The sequence below is a fragment of the Corythoichthys intestinalis genome, chromosome 7 (assembly GCF_030265065.1).
Source record: "Corythoichthys intestinalis isolate RoL2023-P3 chromosome 7, ASM3026506v1, whole genome shotgun sequence".
NCBI classification, from domain to species: domain Eukaryota; kingdom Metazoa; phylum Chordata; class Actinopteri; order Syngnathiformes; family Syngnathidae; genus Corythoichthys; species Corythoichthys intestinalis.
The window spans coordinates 28518037-28536195 of NC_080401.1; the positions used below are offsets into that span (position 1 = coordinate 28518037).

At 39.3% G+C, this 18159-nt stretch overlaps 1 protein-coding gene across 19 annotated transcripts in view; it reads left to right on the forward strand.

The window, feature by feature from the left end:
- The window catches only part of dock7 (dedicator of cytokinesis 7), a 79650-nt gene that overhangs the window by 44778 nt on the left and 16713 nt on the right, over nt 1–18159 (forward strand). For 6 of the 19 annotated variants that reach the window (XM_057841201.1, XM_057841204.1, XM_057841205.1 and 3 more), the window contains 12 exons: nt 1263–1358; nt 1432–1572; nt 1965–2078; nt 2420–2587; nt 2850–2989; nt 4735–4904; nt 5793–5971; nt 6276–6458; nt 8658–8793; nt 10451–10547; nt 17587–17683; nt 17923–18057. In XM_057841201.1, the coding sequence (XP_057697184.1) occupies nt 1263–1358; nt 1432–1572; nt 1965–2078; nt 2420–2587; nt 2850–2989; nt 4735–4904; nt 5793–5971; nt 6276–6458; nt 8658–8793; nt 10451–10547; nt 17587–17683; nt 17923–18057 (1656 nt within the window). Of the gene's footprint in view, nt 1–1262; nt 1359–1431; nt 1573–1964; nt 2079–2419; nt 2588–2849; nt 2990–4734; nt 4905–5792; nt 5972–6275; nt 6459–8633; nt 8794–10450; nt 10548–10796; nt 10815–11240; nt 14417–17586; nt 17684–17922; nt 18058–18159 lie in introns of those variants that run through there. The other 13 variants (XM_057841194.1, XM_057841199.1, XM_057841195.1 and 10 more) reach the window with 4 other exon arrangements.

The window sequence follows — 18159 nt, forward strand, 5'->3', positions numbered from 1 at the left end:
TATATATATATATATACATATATTATATGTGTTTTTTTTTTTTTTTTTGCAAACAGAGTGGTATCGGAATGGTATCGGTATCGGCCGATACTGCACAGCCAGGTATCTGTATCGGTATCGGGCCCAAAAAATGGTATCGGTGCAACACTAGAAATTATCCCGTTCAACTTAATAGGCTGGAAAATGTTCTTTATTTCTGAAAAAGAGTGTGTTGTTGTTCATATTTCTATGCTAATGACAATGTGACAGGCAGGATAATTTAATGTTCTACTAAAAGGTTGCATGATCCAGCTGCATTTCCACCTGTCGTTCATACAACATAATAATTAAGGGCATAAATGCACTGAGTAACCAAAGTTTTTGAGTAAATTTAGACAAGAACATTCCAGTATTCGGTTATTTCTGTTTTTCATTATTCTTTTTAAATTCATAATGTGTGGCACAATGTTTTCCTCCTTGAATGAAACTGGGACCTAAGATTTCAAGAAGCAGGTCAGAAATGTTAGCCATTTTGAAATAATCAATTCAAGCAAAGTTAATTGAACACTCAGTTTCAGTTGATGTGAGTGTGAGTGGTTGTCTGTTTTCTGTGATTGGCTGGAACAAGTTATGGGTGTACACCGCCTCCTGGCCATAGTCAGCTGGGACAGGCTGACAGACCCCTGCAGCCCTCTTGAAGATAAGCAGTATAGATTATAAGTGGAGGGAATTTTGGCGTTTTTCACCTTTTTTCAATCTATGTTTAGCATAAAACCTTTAAGGAATATAGTCATGAGGATTTGGGGGTTTGTGATGAAAATTATATATCTCGACATGCATGCACATAAGCGAAAAGATAAGCCATTTTATTTCTCCTATCTTCTCAATGTAAGAAAAAAAAAAAACACAATATAAATAAAATGCTACAATTGACATTGTTCGGTTGGGTTGGTTAGGATGTTTATGGTTTGTGGAGCTGGTTATCTTATTGCAGCACCTTTTCATTTTCAAGGTAGGTATGCTAACGTTTTACTCATATTTACTGTCATGCATAACTTAATTGTGCGTTCGGGTGAGCTTTTTATGTACATTATTTCCATATGAAATTTCTAATTAAGTGAACTTGGAAGTTATATGCTGTATAAATATTGTGATAAGCACAACTGCACAAACACCAACACCAACCAACACCAACACCTACATTTGCGTTTTAGACTTTTAGCTTTTAGCTCTGACCATTTACATCATCCTCTTTGTTTTCTCTTCGCTCCTGTCTCACTTAGCTCTTTCACGAAGAACTGGCCCTCCAGTGGGTGGTGAGCAGTGGAAGTGTCAGGGAGGGCGCACTCCAACAGGCCTGGTTTTTCTTTGAGCTTATGGTAGGAAAACACTGATAAAGAAGCACTGTTAGCACCATTTAACACATGCTAACCCTTGACACGCAAACCCCAGGTGAAGAGCATTATCCATCACCTTTACTTCGCTGAACGCCTGGAGTCACCCAGAAAGAACAGATTCCCTGAGCGCTTTATGGATGACATAACAGCGCTGGTCAGCACCATTGCCGGTGACATTGTATCACGCTTCCAGAAGGTGACCAATGACATAATACAGATCCATACACAAGACTTTAATTTCTCAAGTTAGGTTTTTAATACTGTTTCTAGAGATTGAAGAGAAATGATAAATTGAAAAAAAAATATTTTTTGGGCTCTCAAAGGTATTTTTATACAGTATGTTATCAAATCATAAATAAGAAACAGATCTAGTGATATCCAAAGCAAGCAAAATGTGCTGACTGAAACTGGTTCCAATATGTTAACTGTGGCAATGTGTGTTTACTTTCTTATTATGTTGTTGTTGTTTTTGGGGGTTTTTTTAGGTTTTTTTTCACTAACATCAATATACATTCAGTGCACTACTTATGGTGAGTTTCTCAAAATAGCAAACTGAATTGCTAGTTTGCTTGTGCTCCATGTTATCAGGATCTGGAGCTGGTTGAGCGATTGAATACGAGTCTTGCGTTCTTTCTCAATGATTTGCTGTCCGTCATGGATAGAGGCTTCGTCTTCACCCTAATTAGGGTGTACTGGAAACAGGTAACCACCTGCATAAGATTTTTTATTATTGTGTCATGAATTAATTGTTTCATAATATATGCCAAGATGGTGGACAGGATCATGCAACTAAAGCAGCAATATGTAGTAACTGTGCCTGAAAATAACTTGGGGCTTTCAACATACAGTAGAAAAATGTACCCTGATAAACATAGGACAGTTTTTGCTGTTTTCAATATTTTATTTGATATAAAGTGTCAATTATGTAAAGTCTTTTTATTCACTTGAGTTGACCTTTTCAAACATATCAGGGCCCTCTTGACTTTTAAATGATTTTTTATGTACTTGGTGAATAATACCACAATGCCCTTTCCACTTAACAGGTGTCCACAAAGGTTTACGCCCTGCAAAACCCGACATTAGAGTCTTTGAGGCTGGATTTCTTGAGAATAGTTTGCAGTCATGAACACTATGTCACCTTAAACCTGCCTTGCAGCTTGCTCACGCCACCTGCTTCACCGTCACCATCTGTCTCTTCAGCAACTTCACAGGTCAGACTTATATATTATAGATTACCGTATCAGCAAGTAGGGCATACTGTAGTCGGAAAAATTATACTACCACTAGTACTAGAATATTTTTAACTGAAATTGTTATCCAAAAGCAATGGAATTGTACAATTTTGAGAACACATCTTGAATAATGCAAAAGGAAAGATAATTGTAAATGTCGTGTTGTGTCTACATGAACAACAGAGGTTCATTTTATTTGCATATATGTACTTGTGTGATTCTTCTTTCACTTCTGTCACAGAGCTCTGGGTTCTCCTCACATGCCCAGGACCAAAAAATAGCAAACATGTTTGAACTGTCAGTACCCTTCAGAGAGCAACACTTTATGGCTGGGCTGGTACTGTCAGAACTGTCCGTGATACTTGACCCAGAGAATGAGGGGTTAGTATATTTGCCATTTCATACATACGCTGACTAAAGTAAAGAGCTTATGTTGGTTGCATATGATCATGTGTGAACAGCAATACTCTAACCTTGGTGCGCACTACTTCTACATACAGTAGTGAAGTTGAGAATGGTGGGTACACTCGCATAATAACAGAAGTGTGTGAAATTTCCGATTCTTACATTATTCGCGATTCGGCCGTAGAAGATTCGAGAACAATTCACAAATATCCAAATTCCGATTATTGAAATATGCCTAGTAAAGCGGAACTGAAACACAGCCAGCGCGGTCTTCGGGCCGCAGTGAGGAACGGACCGAGGGTAAACATCATGCTTGTCATTACCCGGGTAATGACAATGCTCAACGCACGGCTCTGGCTCAGCTCATGCCGTTAGATAAAAAAAACAATAATACCTGAGTGCTGCCGACAGCAGTTACAAACTACGCCCACATAATGCTACGGTAGATATCACATGTATAAAGAACTAGATGCAAAATGACAGACTCGGTGGCGTTGGCAGCACCTGTATAGAAAACTAGATGCGAAATGACAGGCTCACCGGCGTCAGTAAACAGTTGCCATCTTAAAGCAGTAGACTTCCCTGGAAGGCTGTTGCAGCGAACCTTCCAAGCGAACCTAATTAACTTTTTATCTAAAATACTCCTAAATCAGCAAAATTTTGACTTTAATCTATCTTTAAATGATGAAGCAGTTTTAAAACTTTCACATGTCGAAAGTTGACAGAAGGGAAATTATGGAATAACGGAAGCAATATTAACAACTTTAACGGTTGATTTACAACATTAAATTAATTTAATGTAGTTTAAAGCTGCTAATGCAGAATGGGGACTTGAGTATTTTTTTTTTAACTGTTTTGAACTGTCAACTTGATACTGAAATAGTCATTTATTTAAGCCAGGGAGGATTTTTGTACAATAATTGTAACTAATGTACGAAACATTAAAAGCAGCTAATAGCTAAGGGGGGTGCATCAATAATCGATTTATAATCGAATCGTAGCCTCTGAATCGTAATCGAATTGTTAAGTGCCTAAAGATTCCCACCTCTAGTAATAACAGTGGCGGTCAGTGTAGCTATAAGTATAAATCCTGCATTAACCATTTACACTAACTAGAGTTAAAATGACAGTGAATGACAATGAAAAGATTAGGAATAAACCATATCTAGAGGTTCCTGACATAAAATATTTCTGAGTTTGCAACAGTGAGTCCTACTTTTTACATTAGAGTAGCTCTGCAAGACATATGTGCTCATGATATAAATACCACATACAGTTTGCAAATCCAGGTATTTGTAACCAAGCAGGCTTCATTGCTATAGTTGAAAATAATGTGTCTCATGCACCCACGAGAGCTGCACAAACTCTCTCTCTCTCTCTCTCTCTCTCTCTCTCTCTCTCTCTCTCTCTCTCTCTCTCTCTCTCTCTCTCTCTCTCTCTCTCTCTCTCTCTCTCTCTCTCTCTCTCTCTCTCTCTCTCTCTCTCTCTCTCTCTCTCTCTCTCTCTCTCTCTCTCTCTCTCTCTCTCTCTCTCTCTCTCTCTCTCTCTCTCTCTCTCTCTCTCTCTCTCTCTCTCTCTCTCTCTCTCTCTCTCTCCTCCCCCCCCCTTATAAATATGATTAGCTCACAAGAAAGTTTATTTTTTCACCCATTTGTTCTGTTTTTCCTAATCCGTATTTTCTTTTTGAGCCAAACAAAACCTATATATTTCTCTTTTCTTAGGATGTTTGGTTTGCATAAGAAAGTGGTTAGTGTTGTACACAACCTACTGTCCAGCCATGACTCTGACCCGCGCTATGCAGATCCAGAAGTCAAAGCCCGAGTTGCTATGCTGTACCTTCCTTTGATTGGCATTGTCATGGAGACCCTGCCACAGCTCCATGACTTCACAGGTACTAATTAATGAATAGTGAATCAATGTCATCTGCAATTACTTATCTCTACTCAGCGACTGCTTGTAAAGCGTGCTCTCCCTTTACTCTCTCTCCTGCGTGATGGGTTCAATTGTTAAAAAAATAAAATAAAATAAAATAAAATGGTGATCACAAAGTAATGACAGTCGGTGTAGAAATTTTGAAATTTGCCCGTTTTCCGGATCAGAGGTACACCCCGCGGGCGATGACGTAACATATGAAGCTGCTCCTTTCTATTCATGCGTAGTTTGTGCAAATGCAGGTGTACCTTGCAGAAGTGGGGGGGCCTTAAACGTAAATGTGGACATGTATAAAAATAGTCGGCAAAATACCCTGGAGAAATAATCTGTCCTTGTGTAGATGTAGCCTTGCCAGACAGGGTTTCCAGATTGAGTGGGTTCATGCGCAATTGGGCTTTTTTCAAAGATTCCTAACAGGAGAGAAATGCATTAGGCAGGTTGATAACATTTGGACTACTTTTAACAAAATCTTATCTTGGATGGGAGGTTTTAATTTGGGCTCCTTTTTTTGTTTTGAATGGGTTTTTCTTTTATGTTGTGTTTGTACGAGAGACTGTCTTTCCAATTTGGAGACAGATGCTACCAAAACTCAGTTTTACGTTTTCAACCGTTTTGGATCACAACAACAGGCTGGGGTGTCATCAAAATTTCCACTCCGAAAGTTTTCAGATTTTTCCGTAAAGTTTTTTGCGTCTTTACCACCGTTGTCGTGTAAACGGCCTCTTGCCTGCGACTTGTAGAACTATGACTTCCTCCCACCTCTGCTTTTAAAAAAATTACAGAAATTGTTATAGTTGTTCTGCTGATATTAGCCATGAACATATAATATGGCTCTCTCCTTCACTAGAGTCTCTCAACCAGTGGAGTCGACAAGGTGGTCCTCAGGGCAACACTATCGGCAGCAATGGGGAAGATGCTGATGCAGAGGGAAACAGCATAATTAATCAGACTGTTGCCATGGCCATAGCAGGCACTGCCACTGCCTCTCCAATGTCCCGACCAAGCAGCTTCTTGTTGAATTCGCAGGTAATGGACATAAGCTTCATATATTATACACATTACTCTGCTTTCCCCTATTGTGTACAATACAGATAAGTAAAGAATTTTGATAATATCAACTATCTGAAACTTAAATCAGTCCCACTTAGCTAAGGGAATAATGTTGACCTTGAGTTTTATAGGATGCTATGTTGAACGCTATCTCATTATTTCATCCTGTGAACACAGCACCACATTATTTAACAATAATGATATATTGACTGTGCTTGATATGATCGAACCATTATGCCCCATTTTGTCCTTAATCTATATACTTGGTCTTTTTTTCTAGGCGAATCGTCAACATGGATGCTTCTCAGCCGAGTCAAGTCGAAGTCTTCTCATCTGTCTGCTGTGGGTGCTTAAAAATGCAGATGAGCTGGTGTTGCAGAAGTGGTTCACAGATCTTTCAGTATCGCAGCTGAACCGTCTGTTAGATCTCCTCTACCTCTGTGTCTCTTGCTTTGAGTACAAGGTGAGATACCGAACGTTTCTCTGCATTTTAGGATGGATTTGCACAACATGGATCAAGTGATGCAATACTCTTGAAAGACAAACAATACAAATAATGGAGTGAAAAGAAAAATAAGTACATTTACATACATAAACACAGATACAGTGCCTTGCAAAAGTATTCGGCCCCCTTGAACCTTGCAACCTTTCGCCACATTTCAGGCTTCAAACATAAAGATAAAAAATTTTAATTTTTTGTCAAGAATCAACAACAAGTGGGACACAATCGTGAAGTGGGACAAAATTTATTGGATAATTTAAACTTTTTTAACAAATAAAAAACTGAAAAGTGGGGCGTGCAATATTATTCGGCCCCCTTGCGTTTATACTTTGTAGCGCCACCTTTTGCTCCAATTACAGCTGCAAGTCGCTTGGGGTATGTTTCTATCAGTTTTGCACATCGAGAGACTGACATTCTTGCCCATTCTTCCTTGCAAAACAGCTCGAGCTCAGTGAGGTTGGATGGAGAGTGTTTGTGAACAGCAGTCTTCAGCTCTTTCCACAGATTCTCGATTGGATTCAGGTCTGGACTTTGACTTGGCCATTCTAACACTTGGATACGTTTATTTTTTAACCATTCCATTGTAGATTTGGCTTTATGTTTTGGATCATTGTCCTGTTGGAAGATAAATCTCCGTCCCAGTCTCAGGTCTTGTGCAGATACCAACAGGTTTTCTTCCAGAATGTTCCTGTATTTGGCTGCATCCATCTTCCCGTCAATTTTAACCATCTTCCCTGTCCCTGCTGAAGAAAAGCAGGTCCAAACCACGATGCTGCCACCACCATGTTTGACAGTGGGGATGGTGTGTTCAGGGTGATGAGCTGTGTTGCTTTTACGCCAAACATATCGTTTTGCATTGTGGCCAAAAAGTTCAATTTTGGTTTCATCTGACCAGAGCACCTTCTTCCACATGTTTGGTGTGTCTCCCAGCTGGCTTGTGGCAAACTTTAAACGAGACTTTTTATGGATATCTTTGAAAAATGGCTTTCTTCTTGCCACTCTTCCATAAAGGCCAGATTTGTGCAGTGTACGACTGATTGTTGTCCTATGGACAGACTCTCCCACCTCAGCTGTAGATCTCTGCAGTTCATCCAGAGATATCATGGGCCTCTTGGCTGCATCTCTGATCAGTTTTCTCCTTGTTTGAGAAGAAAGTTTGGAAGGACGGCCGGGTCTTGGTAGATTTGCAGTGGTCTGATGCTCCTTCCATTTCAATATGATGGCTTGCACAGTGCTCCTTGAGATGTTTAAAGCTTGGGAAATCTTTTTGTATCCAAATCCGGCTTTAAACTTCTCCACAACAGTATCTCGGACCTGCCTGGTGTGTTCCTTGGTTTTCATAATGCTCTCTGCACTTTAAACAGAACCCTGAGACTATCACAGAGCAGGTGCATTTATACGGAGACTTGATTACACACAGGTGGATTCTATTTATCATCATCGGTCATTTAGGACAACATTGGATCATTCAGAGATCCTCACTGAACTTCTGGAGTGAGTTTGCTGCACTGAAAGCAAAGGGGCCGAATAATATTGCACGCCCCACTTTTCAGTTTTTTATTTGTTAAAAAAGTTTAAATTATCCAATAAATGTTGTTCCACTTCACGATTGTGTCCCACTTGTTGTTGATTCTTGACAAAAAAATTAAATTTCATATCTTTATGTTTGAAGCCTGAAATGTGGCGAAAGGTTGCAAGATTCAAGGGGGCCGAATACTTTTGCAAGGCACTGTATATACAGTAAACCAGTTTAACAACACACACCCACACATACATATATATATATATATATATATATATGTATGTGTATATATATATATATATATATATATATATATATATATATATATATATATATATATATATATATATAAATAATTTGATTTACCCACTTTGTAGTCATGTAATGTAGTGTAAATCCATTCATGTGTGCTTTTTGTGCTTGGTTCTCTTGCTAACAGACTACTTTTCTCCTATTTCAAAATTATTTATATTTTATTAATGTGTCTGTCACTTTGCTTATTGCTTGCATGTGTTCATGCAGTCAAACCTTCTCTGCTTCTTGAGTGCTGTGCTGCAAATGACTTTCCTGCTGTTTTCTCTTTTGCCACTCACCCTCTGCATCATGGATACAAGGCCCATGTTGTGTTCACCATGCAGGGGAAGAAAGCTTTCGAGCGCATGAACAGTTTGACATTCAAGAAGTCGAAAGATATGAAGGCCAAGCTGGAAGAAGCCATATTGGGGAGCATTGGTGCCAGGCAGGAGATGGTGAGACGCAGCCGCGGGCAGCTAGGTGGGCTCAAAACACACACTGTGGATAAAGAAACCCAAAACAATTGCAATTTTGTACGTTTCACAATCTTACAACAAGAAACCGTGTACTGTACATCTTTAAACCGGTAAAGCAAGACACACTGATATTATTTGTTTCTCAGTCATCTGTCAAGCCATCCATCTGTTATACTCTAAGTGAAAAATCACCAGATCATCTTATAAGGGCAGCAGTTAGAAAGCATCCTCAAAAGATGCCCAATCTTTATCTTGCTCCTCTCAATGCAGGGGACCAGCAGATCTACTTTGAACCCCATTTGGATGACCGAACTCCTTACCCTCTCTCAAAGAAAGACCCCATATACCTTGCGGACAAAACTAATCTGTGCCACTTGTATCTGCTGTCTTGTTCTATGGGTCATGACATACAGCTTTTGACCATAGGTGAGGGTTATGAACATAATGTTCTTGACTGGTAATTTAGTAGTTTCGTCTTTTGGCTCTGTTTTTTCTGTACTACAACTGATCGATACAGAGCCCACAGTGCACTGGTCTTCCTTCCCACAACAGACTGAGTTTGCATCACTGCAGATACTGTGCCGATCCTCCTGTTTATCTCTAGCTTCATTCCTTCCTCCCTAGTGAACAAGACCCCAAAATATCTCGGCTCTTTCACTTGGGGCAGTATCTGATCTTACTGGGACCAAAGTTTCAGATTGGAGGTGTTGAGTCTCATTCTGACAGCTTCACGCTTTAGTATGAACTCCTTCATTGAGAATTAGAGATAATTGCATCTCTGCAAAAAGAAGAGATGCAATACTTGAAATTCTATTCACCAAGGTTATGGACAGAATTGGTGTCAAAGGGAAACCTTGGGAAAGACTAACCCTGATTGGAAAAAAAATAAATTTATTACCGGCAATGTGGACCTTACACTGATACATGTCATTCAGGGAATAAACTACACATACAGTATCATGGGGTCTAGTACACCATACTACCAAAGCACACCCACAGACCTCTCCAGGAGACACAGCCTTCTCTGAGTCCTTAAGAAGCCTCAAGGATCCCCTGACGTGTAAAACGATTCCCCTCCTGAATTTTGAGTTCAACATCGCCCTCTGGTGGTCATACGGAATTCATAGAACCGTAGATGCATTCTTAACTTTCATTTTGACTTCATTTTAAATCAGGAAGTTACAATTATTATTGTGCTGAAAAACCAAAGATGGAGCTTACTCCTCTCACAGTGGAACGGTTGGCCAGAAACCCGAGTTCGTACATCTGTCAGCAGGTTTAGATTCTGCTAAAAAAAACAAAAAAAACTTCTGTCGCTGAGGAGGCTAAAATACGTCATTGCTTTAATCTAGCAATTCAGCACTAAATTGTTTTCAGCCTTTGCACATTTTTTAAGCTCTCATCTTCAAAATTATTTCATGTGTTAAGAAACAAATTATAAAAATAACCTTATGGAAACTTTAACTTGTGTTTGCTTTTGATATTGGCACAAGCTGTGTATTATGTTGCCTGCTTTATTCTATTTTATTGTTTAATGTAACCTCTCCATGCATCCTACATTCGGATGGAAATTTAGATGATGAGGATAACTACAATCAAAACCTCATTTAGTACCCTCAGAATGAATAAGAAAATAAATAATCCTCTTTTTCCTCCTCCAGAGCGTAGCCCTTCAGGCAGTGCATTTGGCAGCCAGGAAAATCTACGGTGGAGGAAGGACATGACCCACTGGAGACAGAACAGTGAAAGATTAGATAAGTAAGTTCTAACTTAGAGTTTAGATTTTGTTCATTTAAATTTCCTCAATACGGCAAGCAACCAGGGGTGAACATTTGACATCTAATAATCCCAAAATTAGAACTTTTATGATTTTAAACACCAATAGTTTTACTCATAAAACACTTACCAGTACTTTTCTTAGTTTACAACTTGGGTTTCTTCATTTGATTATTTTGCAACCTGTCTCATTTTTACTTAATTATTATATGTTGCTGTGTGTTCATTTAGGAATCACAGATCACTCAGGTATTGTATGCCCCACATTTGCTGTGTGTTCTTTTGAGTCAGTTCCTTGAACAATGTGTTCAGTTGCATGTGGAAGTACTGGCAGTTTCCATAGTTAATTTAAATGTCCTATATATTCCTACCAGAAAACTGTAAACTGTTATCAATCTATTGTTTCTGCACTCATTAAGTCATAAATGAAAAAATAATCTTCTTTACTGGTAAAGTTACTGTATACTGTATGTTCTCAACTTTAACAAAATGAAATGGCAGTACATGGCTTTTTTTTCCTCAAATTGTGTTTGTTCATTGTTCATTTACGTATAATATTGTACAGCATTAACTAAAAATAGGAATATTTTGTAAATAGTAATTATGTTAATACTAGTATTCATGCAGTGAAAGAATATTGATAATATTTCTGTTGTTATCTCTTGGTTTGACTAGTATATTGCACATGCACATGGATGCAGCACAAGAAACGCATATCAGTTGGTTTTTACTAGTCCCCGTCTTATGCCACAATAGCTTTGTGTTTGTTTGGGTTGGTGGTGGCTCGGTGTGGTTTGCTTTTTTAATGTATGTTGCTTATTTTTAGCCTCAGGGTGATGTGCTTTTCTTTCAATGTAGCAGAAAAACATGTTTGTTATCCATATTTTGTGCTCAAACAAATGTTTTAGCTACTAAAGTAATTCAGATCCTGCTAGTCCTGTAATGTAGATGAATGCAAAAAAAAATAGAGTACCCCTTCTTGATCTCAAAATCTTAAAATTTTGAACTCCCTCAAATGTAAGGAGAGATTAGTGTCTCATGTCTCAAGTAACATTTAGGCTGGGTTGTTTTGGGATCAATGTAACCTGCTACAATGGGTCCTTTTGAACTAGTTTTACTCGTTTGAACTTTTTATTGATTATTATAGTAAATGTTTGACCAAACCAATATGACTAAAGATTTTGATGCACACTGTAGAGAAAAGTCCGAAAGAAGTTGCGAAGCGGGGTCTTTTTATCGATAATTTGATATACACCAATGATCTTTGCATTAATCAAAAATAATACCTAACGTAATTTGCAGACTATGTAAGCCAAAAGTCCCCAAACGTTTTTGCACCACCGACCGGTGTGATTTGGGCATTTTTTTCACTGACCGGCAATGTGTGGCTGAAAATTACAGTAAATATAAAATAACATGACAGGGCTCAAAACGAACATTATGTGCTGGGAAAATGTAACTCACCATACGCTGAATCAACCTTTTGTAACAGCAGACTCTCCAAAATCTTGATGGCAAGTATCCTTGCTCGCAATCACACCACGAGGTATGATGCTCTTAGTGCACTTGCTTTTGTTGCCTCGTTTGCTAGCTTTTAGCTACATGCAGAATGGACTTGGTTGTAGGCTCCTCTTCTGACTCAGCAGGCGGCCTTTTCCTAGTAAAAAAGCTTTCCAAAGATGTCTGCTTTTCAGTCATCTTCGCTAACGTGTGGAACAAATCTGATGCGCCTGCATCATTATCGAGGACAAGCACACATAGATATAAAAAAAAAAATAATAATAATCCAAGCAAATCGACCGGATGTACCCTGTCCGCCATTGGTGAGGTGTGCCGCCCGCAGCACACAGCCAACAGTTAGAATGTTACTGTTTACATTGCTGGGCTGCTATGGGTGATTGCCTGGTATACCAGACTCACCGCTGTTCCAGCGATTGAGTCTGGCGACCGTCCGGCGGATCAAATTCCGAGGGCGGACAGTGTTTCCCCTAGGATTTTTTGAAGCTGTGGTGGTGGGCTGCATCGGAGTCGGACAGCCTCACCATGTCGTGCCACAGCGAATTTTTTTTTCTTCATTTTTTCCCCCAAGAAGAACCATAACAAAGATATATTTGAAATATTTCATTAGCCAGGCTAATGTTGTACCTCTCAGCTACAGTACATGTATGTAAAATGCGTAGCTGATTACAGCTACGTTACCCGATGTACTAATGCGACTTTTTTTCTCGTGGCAATAGTACGACTTACATCTCGTAGTGACTCAGGGTTGGCAACCCAAACTGTTGAAAGAGCCATATTTGACCCCCAAAAAAACACAAAAAAAACTGATACAGTATGTCTGGAGCCACAAAAAATTAAAAGCCTTTAACAAGCCTTATAATTATCGATACTAGCTATATTAGCCTACTATAGAAATACGTAATTAGCCTTCATGATTAAATGTTTGTTTTCCCTGCAGTGGATCCTATAGAGAATGACGCACCACGTTACTACTCTGTTGTACTATGCCACCACAAGTTTAACTTCATTACAATATTAATGAATTGAAAGAATGTTTGTGTCATGTTTGTCCTCCTAGAAATCCTATTAAAACAAAAAAATATATTTCCCTCCCCCCATCTTTTTCCATTTAAAAAAAAAAAAAAAAAAAAAAGCGCCGAAGCATCGCTAAAGAGCCGCATGCGGCCCGAGAGCCGCGGGTTGCAGACCACCGTCGTAGTCCTCCTTTTTCCTTTTATTTGACCCTCATAAGTACTACATTACCACAACAATAACAGTCCTTCTGTCAACTGACCCATTTAGAGCACTGGGGGAATTCTAATAGCCGTGTAAAGAGTTTTACTTGATTCGGTGAGAAGGTGAATAGTTTTTTCCCCGTTGTTCGTAAACTAAATTTCCACACAAAGGCACGTCGAGGTACCATTAACTTAGCAAGGAGAGGTATGAGAGTCATTTTTCGAGTGTCCCAGAGCTCGCGAAATTTGGGTGGGGGGGCGCATTTATCAAAGTTTCGTCAGCCGTAATTGTCTGAAGTTGGCGCGCCGGTGTTGTGCCGAAAAATAGCCACTCCACGTGAAATGTCCCCCCTGACGGGAGCGCCCACACGTCACTCGTACAAACAGCCTTTTCTTACCAATCGATGGACACAGAAACGACGTTCTTGTACCGTGAATATGTATCATTTTACTCTGCTTGAACTGATAAATCGTTTACTGTGACCAACGCTCTGAAAATAGAGCAAGGCTTTATTTTGGGCCCCGCCTCTCCGCAGTCTCTCAGCGCAAGTTAGTCAAAGTTTGCTTTAGACCAGGGGTCCCCAAACTTTTTCCTGTGAGGGCCACATAACCCTTCTCTTCTCTGATGAGGGGCCGGGGTCAGTTTGTAACAGAAAAAGTGTGACGATTGCAGGAGTGCCTAAATGTAAAAATGTATTGTTTTTCAGAAAGCCACAATCAAATAACCCTTTCTGGATTCTTCACGGAACCAAAGTAAATAAAATAAAAATGATATAATATAATATAGTATAATATAATATAATATAATTAGGGCTGTCAAACGATTAAAATTTTTAAGCGAGTTAATCACAGCTTAAAAATTAATCGATTTAATCGCAATTCAAACATCTCTAAAATATGCCTTATTTTTCTGTAAATTATTGTTGGAATGGAAAGATAAGACACAAGACGGATATATACATTCAACATACTGTACATAAGTACTGTATTTGTTTATTATAACAATAAATCAACAAGATGGCATTAACATTAATATTCTGTCAAAGCAATCCCTGGATAGAAAGACTTGTAGTTCTTAAAAGATAGATTTTAGTACAAATTATAGAAATTTTATGTTAAAACCCCTCTTAATGTTTTCGTTTTAATAAAATTGGTAAAATTTTCAATCAAAAAAATTAACTAGTAGCTCACCATTGTTGATGTCAAGAATTACACAATGCTCATGGTGCATAAAATCAGTCGCACCCAAGCGCCAGCAGAGGGAGACAAAAAACACAAGTAACAAGTGGACATGACACTGCTGTCATTTTAATCTGTTTGAGCGGGGCATATGCGTTAATTGCGTCAAATATTTTAACGTGATTAATGAAAAAAATTAATTACCGCCCGTTAACGCGATAACTTTGACAACCCTTAATATAATATAATATAATATAATATAATCAGGGGTGCACATAATTTTTTTGCCCAGGTTCTCAGAGAAGGACCTGGAGATGTGACTTGGTCCTCATTGAGCTTGAGAGCCGACCCACCTGATGCGATAAATTTATGACAAGCTTTACTTAGAGCCAATTAACTTTGATTAATTATATTAACAGTTAATGCTTGATTAACATCAACTGGCACAACAAAATTGCCATTACTTTGAAGTGAAACGTAAAGAAATAAACATAAAAGCACCAATTCAAAATAAAGGGCATTATGCGGCTCCCACATTAACTCCAAGCCTTTTTAAAAGTGGGATGTCCTCCTCATAAGACCTCATTGAACGTGCATGTTTAGCTTTGTAAAATGCGAGCAAAAACACGTTTGTCAGTGCATGTCGCTGTTCATTACCTTTATTCCGCCCTATTCCGCCACATGTCCATAGGGCGAGTGGGGTCCTGTTTGACATCGATAGTTTGCTTAATTGCCACATGCTCTCTGTTTTTTTCGTGCTTTTCAAAGTTTGGATGGCTGAAATTCTTTGACCCTACATAAAATGCGTTGCTCTAATCGGCGACATTGGGATTCTCACGGCACATTTTGTACCGCATTTCCGTGCGAGCATCATTCGCTTCTAGCCATGGTACCTCCTGTAGCCACTTTTCAGCAAAAGTCCTTTTTTTCGGTAGCTCCGGTGACGTCTCTGTCGTCTGTCTGTCTTTTGACGGGGGTGGGGGAACACGGAAGTAATTACTCAGTGTGGCCTGCCTCATCGACATTTTGAGAAGTTATTTTCTCGTGTCCGCCGCAAATAGAGTGGTCAGCCATCGGTACGCAAAAGCGTATGGAAGCCGTTGAGGGCCAGCGCGTTTGTCTACGTCCAGTACGCATGTGCGGACCACTTATGTGCACCCCTGAATATAATATAATATAATATAATATCATGTAATATAATATAATATATTAATACTGTATTAATTAAATAGATAATAACCAAATAATCATTGCTCAGTTCTTCACAGAAAAAAGCCAGGACATAAATAACGCTATTGGAAAAAAAAAAAAAAAAAAAAAAAAATTTTTATTTTTTTTTTTTTTACAATTTTTTTTTTTTTTTTGGTTCAGGGGGCCGGACCAAATGTGGCTGTGGGCCGTATCCGGCCCGCGGGCCGTAGTTTGGGGACCCCTGCTTTAGACGGCCGTCCACCGCTCACTTTCGCCGAAAAGTCCGATCCAAATTATTGTAATGCCCCGGATATGGGCAAGAAGGAGAGAAGTCTGTATTTGCTTACCCACTTTATTGTGGTAACAATAATAAAGAAAAACAATAACAAAATAACAGCGGGCTGCTACAACATGCGACCGCTATCTCTCGCTATCTCGCTCGTTCTCCCATTCTTCCTACTCGTTCCCCTTGCGTCTCTTAAGGGGGGGCCTGCATAGTTACGAACATTAGGCTACAATACACAATGAATAGGTGTCCGCTGAACTCCTCCCACTCGGCTGCCGCTAGTTTGAAGCGGCCTTAAAAATTTTTTTTTATTTAAATAAATAAATAAAATACATCTCATTTGCCAGGCGTGGCGGCTTTCATTTTAGTGTGGCGGTGCGCCACAATCTGTTGAATATAGGGGAATCCCTGGCGGAGCAAGCCACAGCAAACAGACAGCAGAGTGGACCATTCAGCAACGGGCAGAAGTGACGTTGTTAAAGCGACAAGTAATTAGCGTGAGCGGAATGACTTGTTTCGAAGTGTTTTTGGTCATTTAAAACTGGTTTTACCACGGATTGGAACATATTCTCGGCTCTCGCGTTCGCCGTCTGTGTTGTTGTAGCCTTTCAGCGCCCAAGAGTGACGTTACTCGTTAAGAACAGGTCACGCAAATAAACAAATCTGATTGGACGATTGATTTTGTACCTTGCTCGAGAGGCCTTTAATGGGCTGGGTCCCAGACTATTTCTCGCAGTGTTTGAAAAATACAGGGAGAATAGTCTGGCTGTGCCAGGCAAATGGGTGATGGTGGCCAACCAGTAGAGGGCGACGTACACAAATCTGTACTCAGATTAGTCAATATTGGGTTCGGTAACAAATTATTATTTCTTTGCGGCCCGGTAGCAAATGTGCCATGGACCAGTACCGATCCCCGGCCTGGTGTTTGGGGATCCCTGATTTAAGACATTACACCCTCCCCCCCAACTCCCCCCCGCCTCACCCACTTCAGCCCGCTCTGAATGAACCCTGCTGCTTTGTAGTCCTGTGCAGTTTATTTAGGGATTTTTACAGGCTATTTGGCTGCATGTCTTTGGTGTAAATAATACATTGTGGACAACTGCGGTTTATAGTTCAGTGTGTTTTATATGTGAACTAATACAGTTTTCTTGGTAAAAATGGTGGGTGCGGCTTGTAGCCAGGTGTGTCTTTTCATTCATATATCTATTTATTTATTTAACTAAATAAATGTTTTCCTTACTGTCAAAGCAGTTGGTCCTACCAGAGCTAGTTACCTCCATTTTAACCTTCCTGGAAAAATCTCATGTACAGTACTATTAAGTTTCAGCCACCCTGGTAATTTACAAAAGTTTAATTCAGTGCAGTTGGTTAACTGAAGATTACACAGTAGAAATGATCTTTGTGAAATACCATGATGTCCTACAGCACTAGTTGAAAATTGATATTTGAGCCCCTAAGAACTCAATGATACATGAAAAAATATAGACAAACACGTTTGTGTAAAATCCAAAATAATATATTGCAAAAAGTGGCTTGACCACGGTGGCTGGAAATTGAAAACTTCTTTAACATTCACTTAAGTCAGCAGTACTAACATATTTACACATAATTGCTTTTTCTGTAATTGTAGGACCAGAGCAGAGCTGGAGCATGAAGCACTTATTGATGGTAACCTTGCAACTGAGGCCAACTTGATCATTCTTGACACGTTGGAAATCATTGTGCAGGTATGTATATGAGTAGGTCTTTATTAAAGATACTAGCAAAAAGATCACTTTGAGAGAAACAGGTCTATTGTTTTAGCATTTGAAGCAGCACTTATATTTCATTGGGTAGGTTTACCTAATATTGTGGATGGTAACTTTTAATAGTATTGTGTTGTGATGAAGCACTTTCCGCTATCATTTTTACACTCCAGCAATAACTGTTGCATTATGTCCCCCACCTCTTGCCTCTGTTTCTTCAGACTGTTTCGGTAACAGAGTCCAAAGAAAGTATCCTCGGCGGGGTGCTGAAAGTATTGCTTCACAGTATGGCATGTAATCAAAGCGCCCTCTACCTCCAGCACTGTTTTGCTACTCAGCGAGCACTAGTGTCGAAGGTGGACCATCTTTATTTTATGGTTACATATATTATTGCATGATCAGTGTTTGTACCTTTTTTGTAGATGTGTATTTTGCCAACACGTCTTTACGTACAGTAT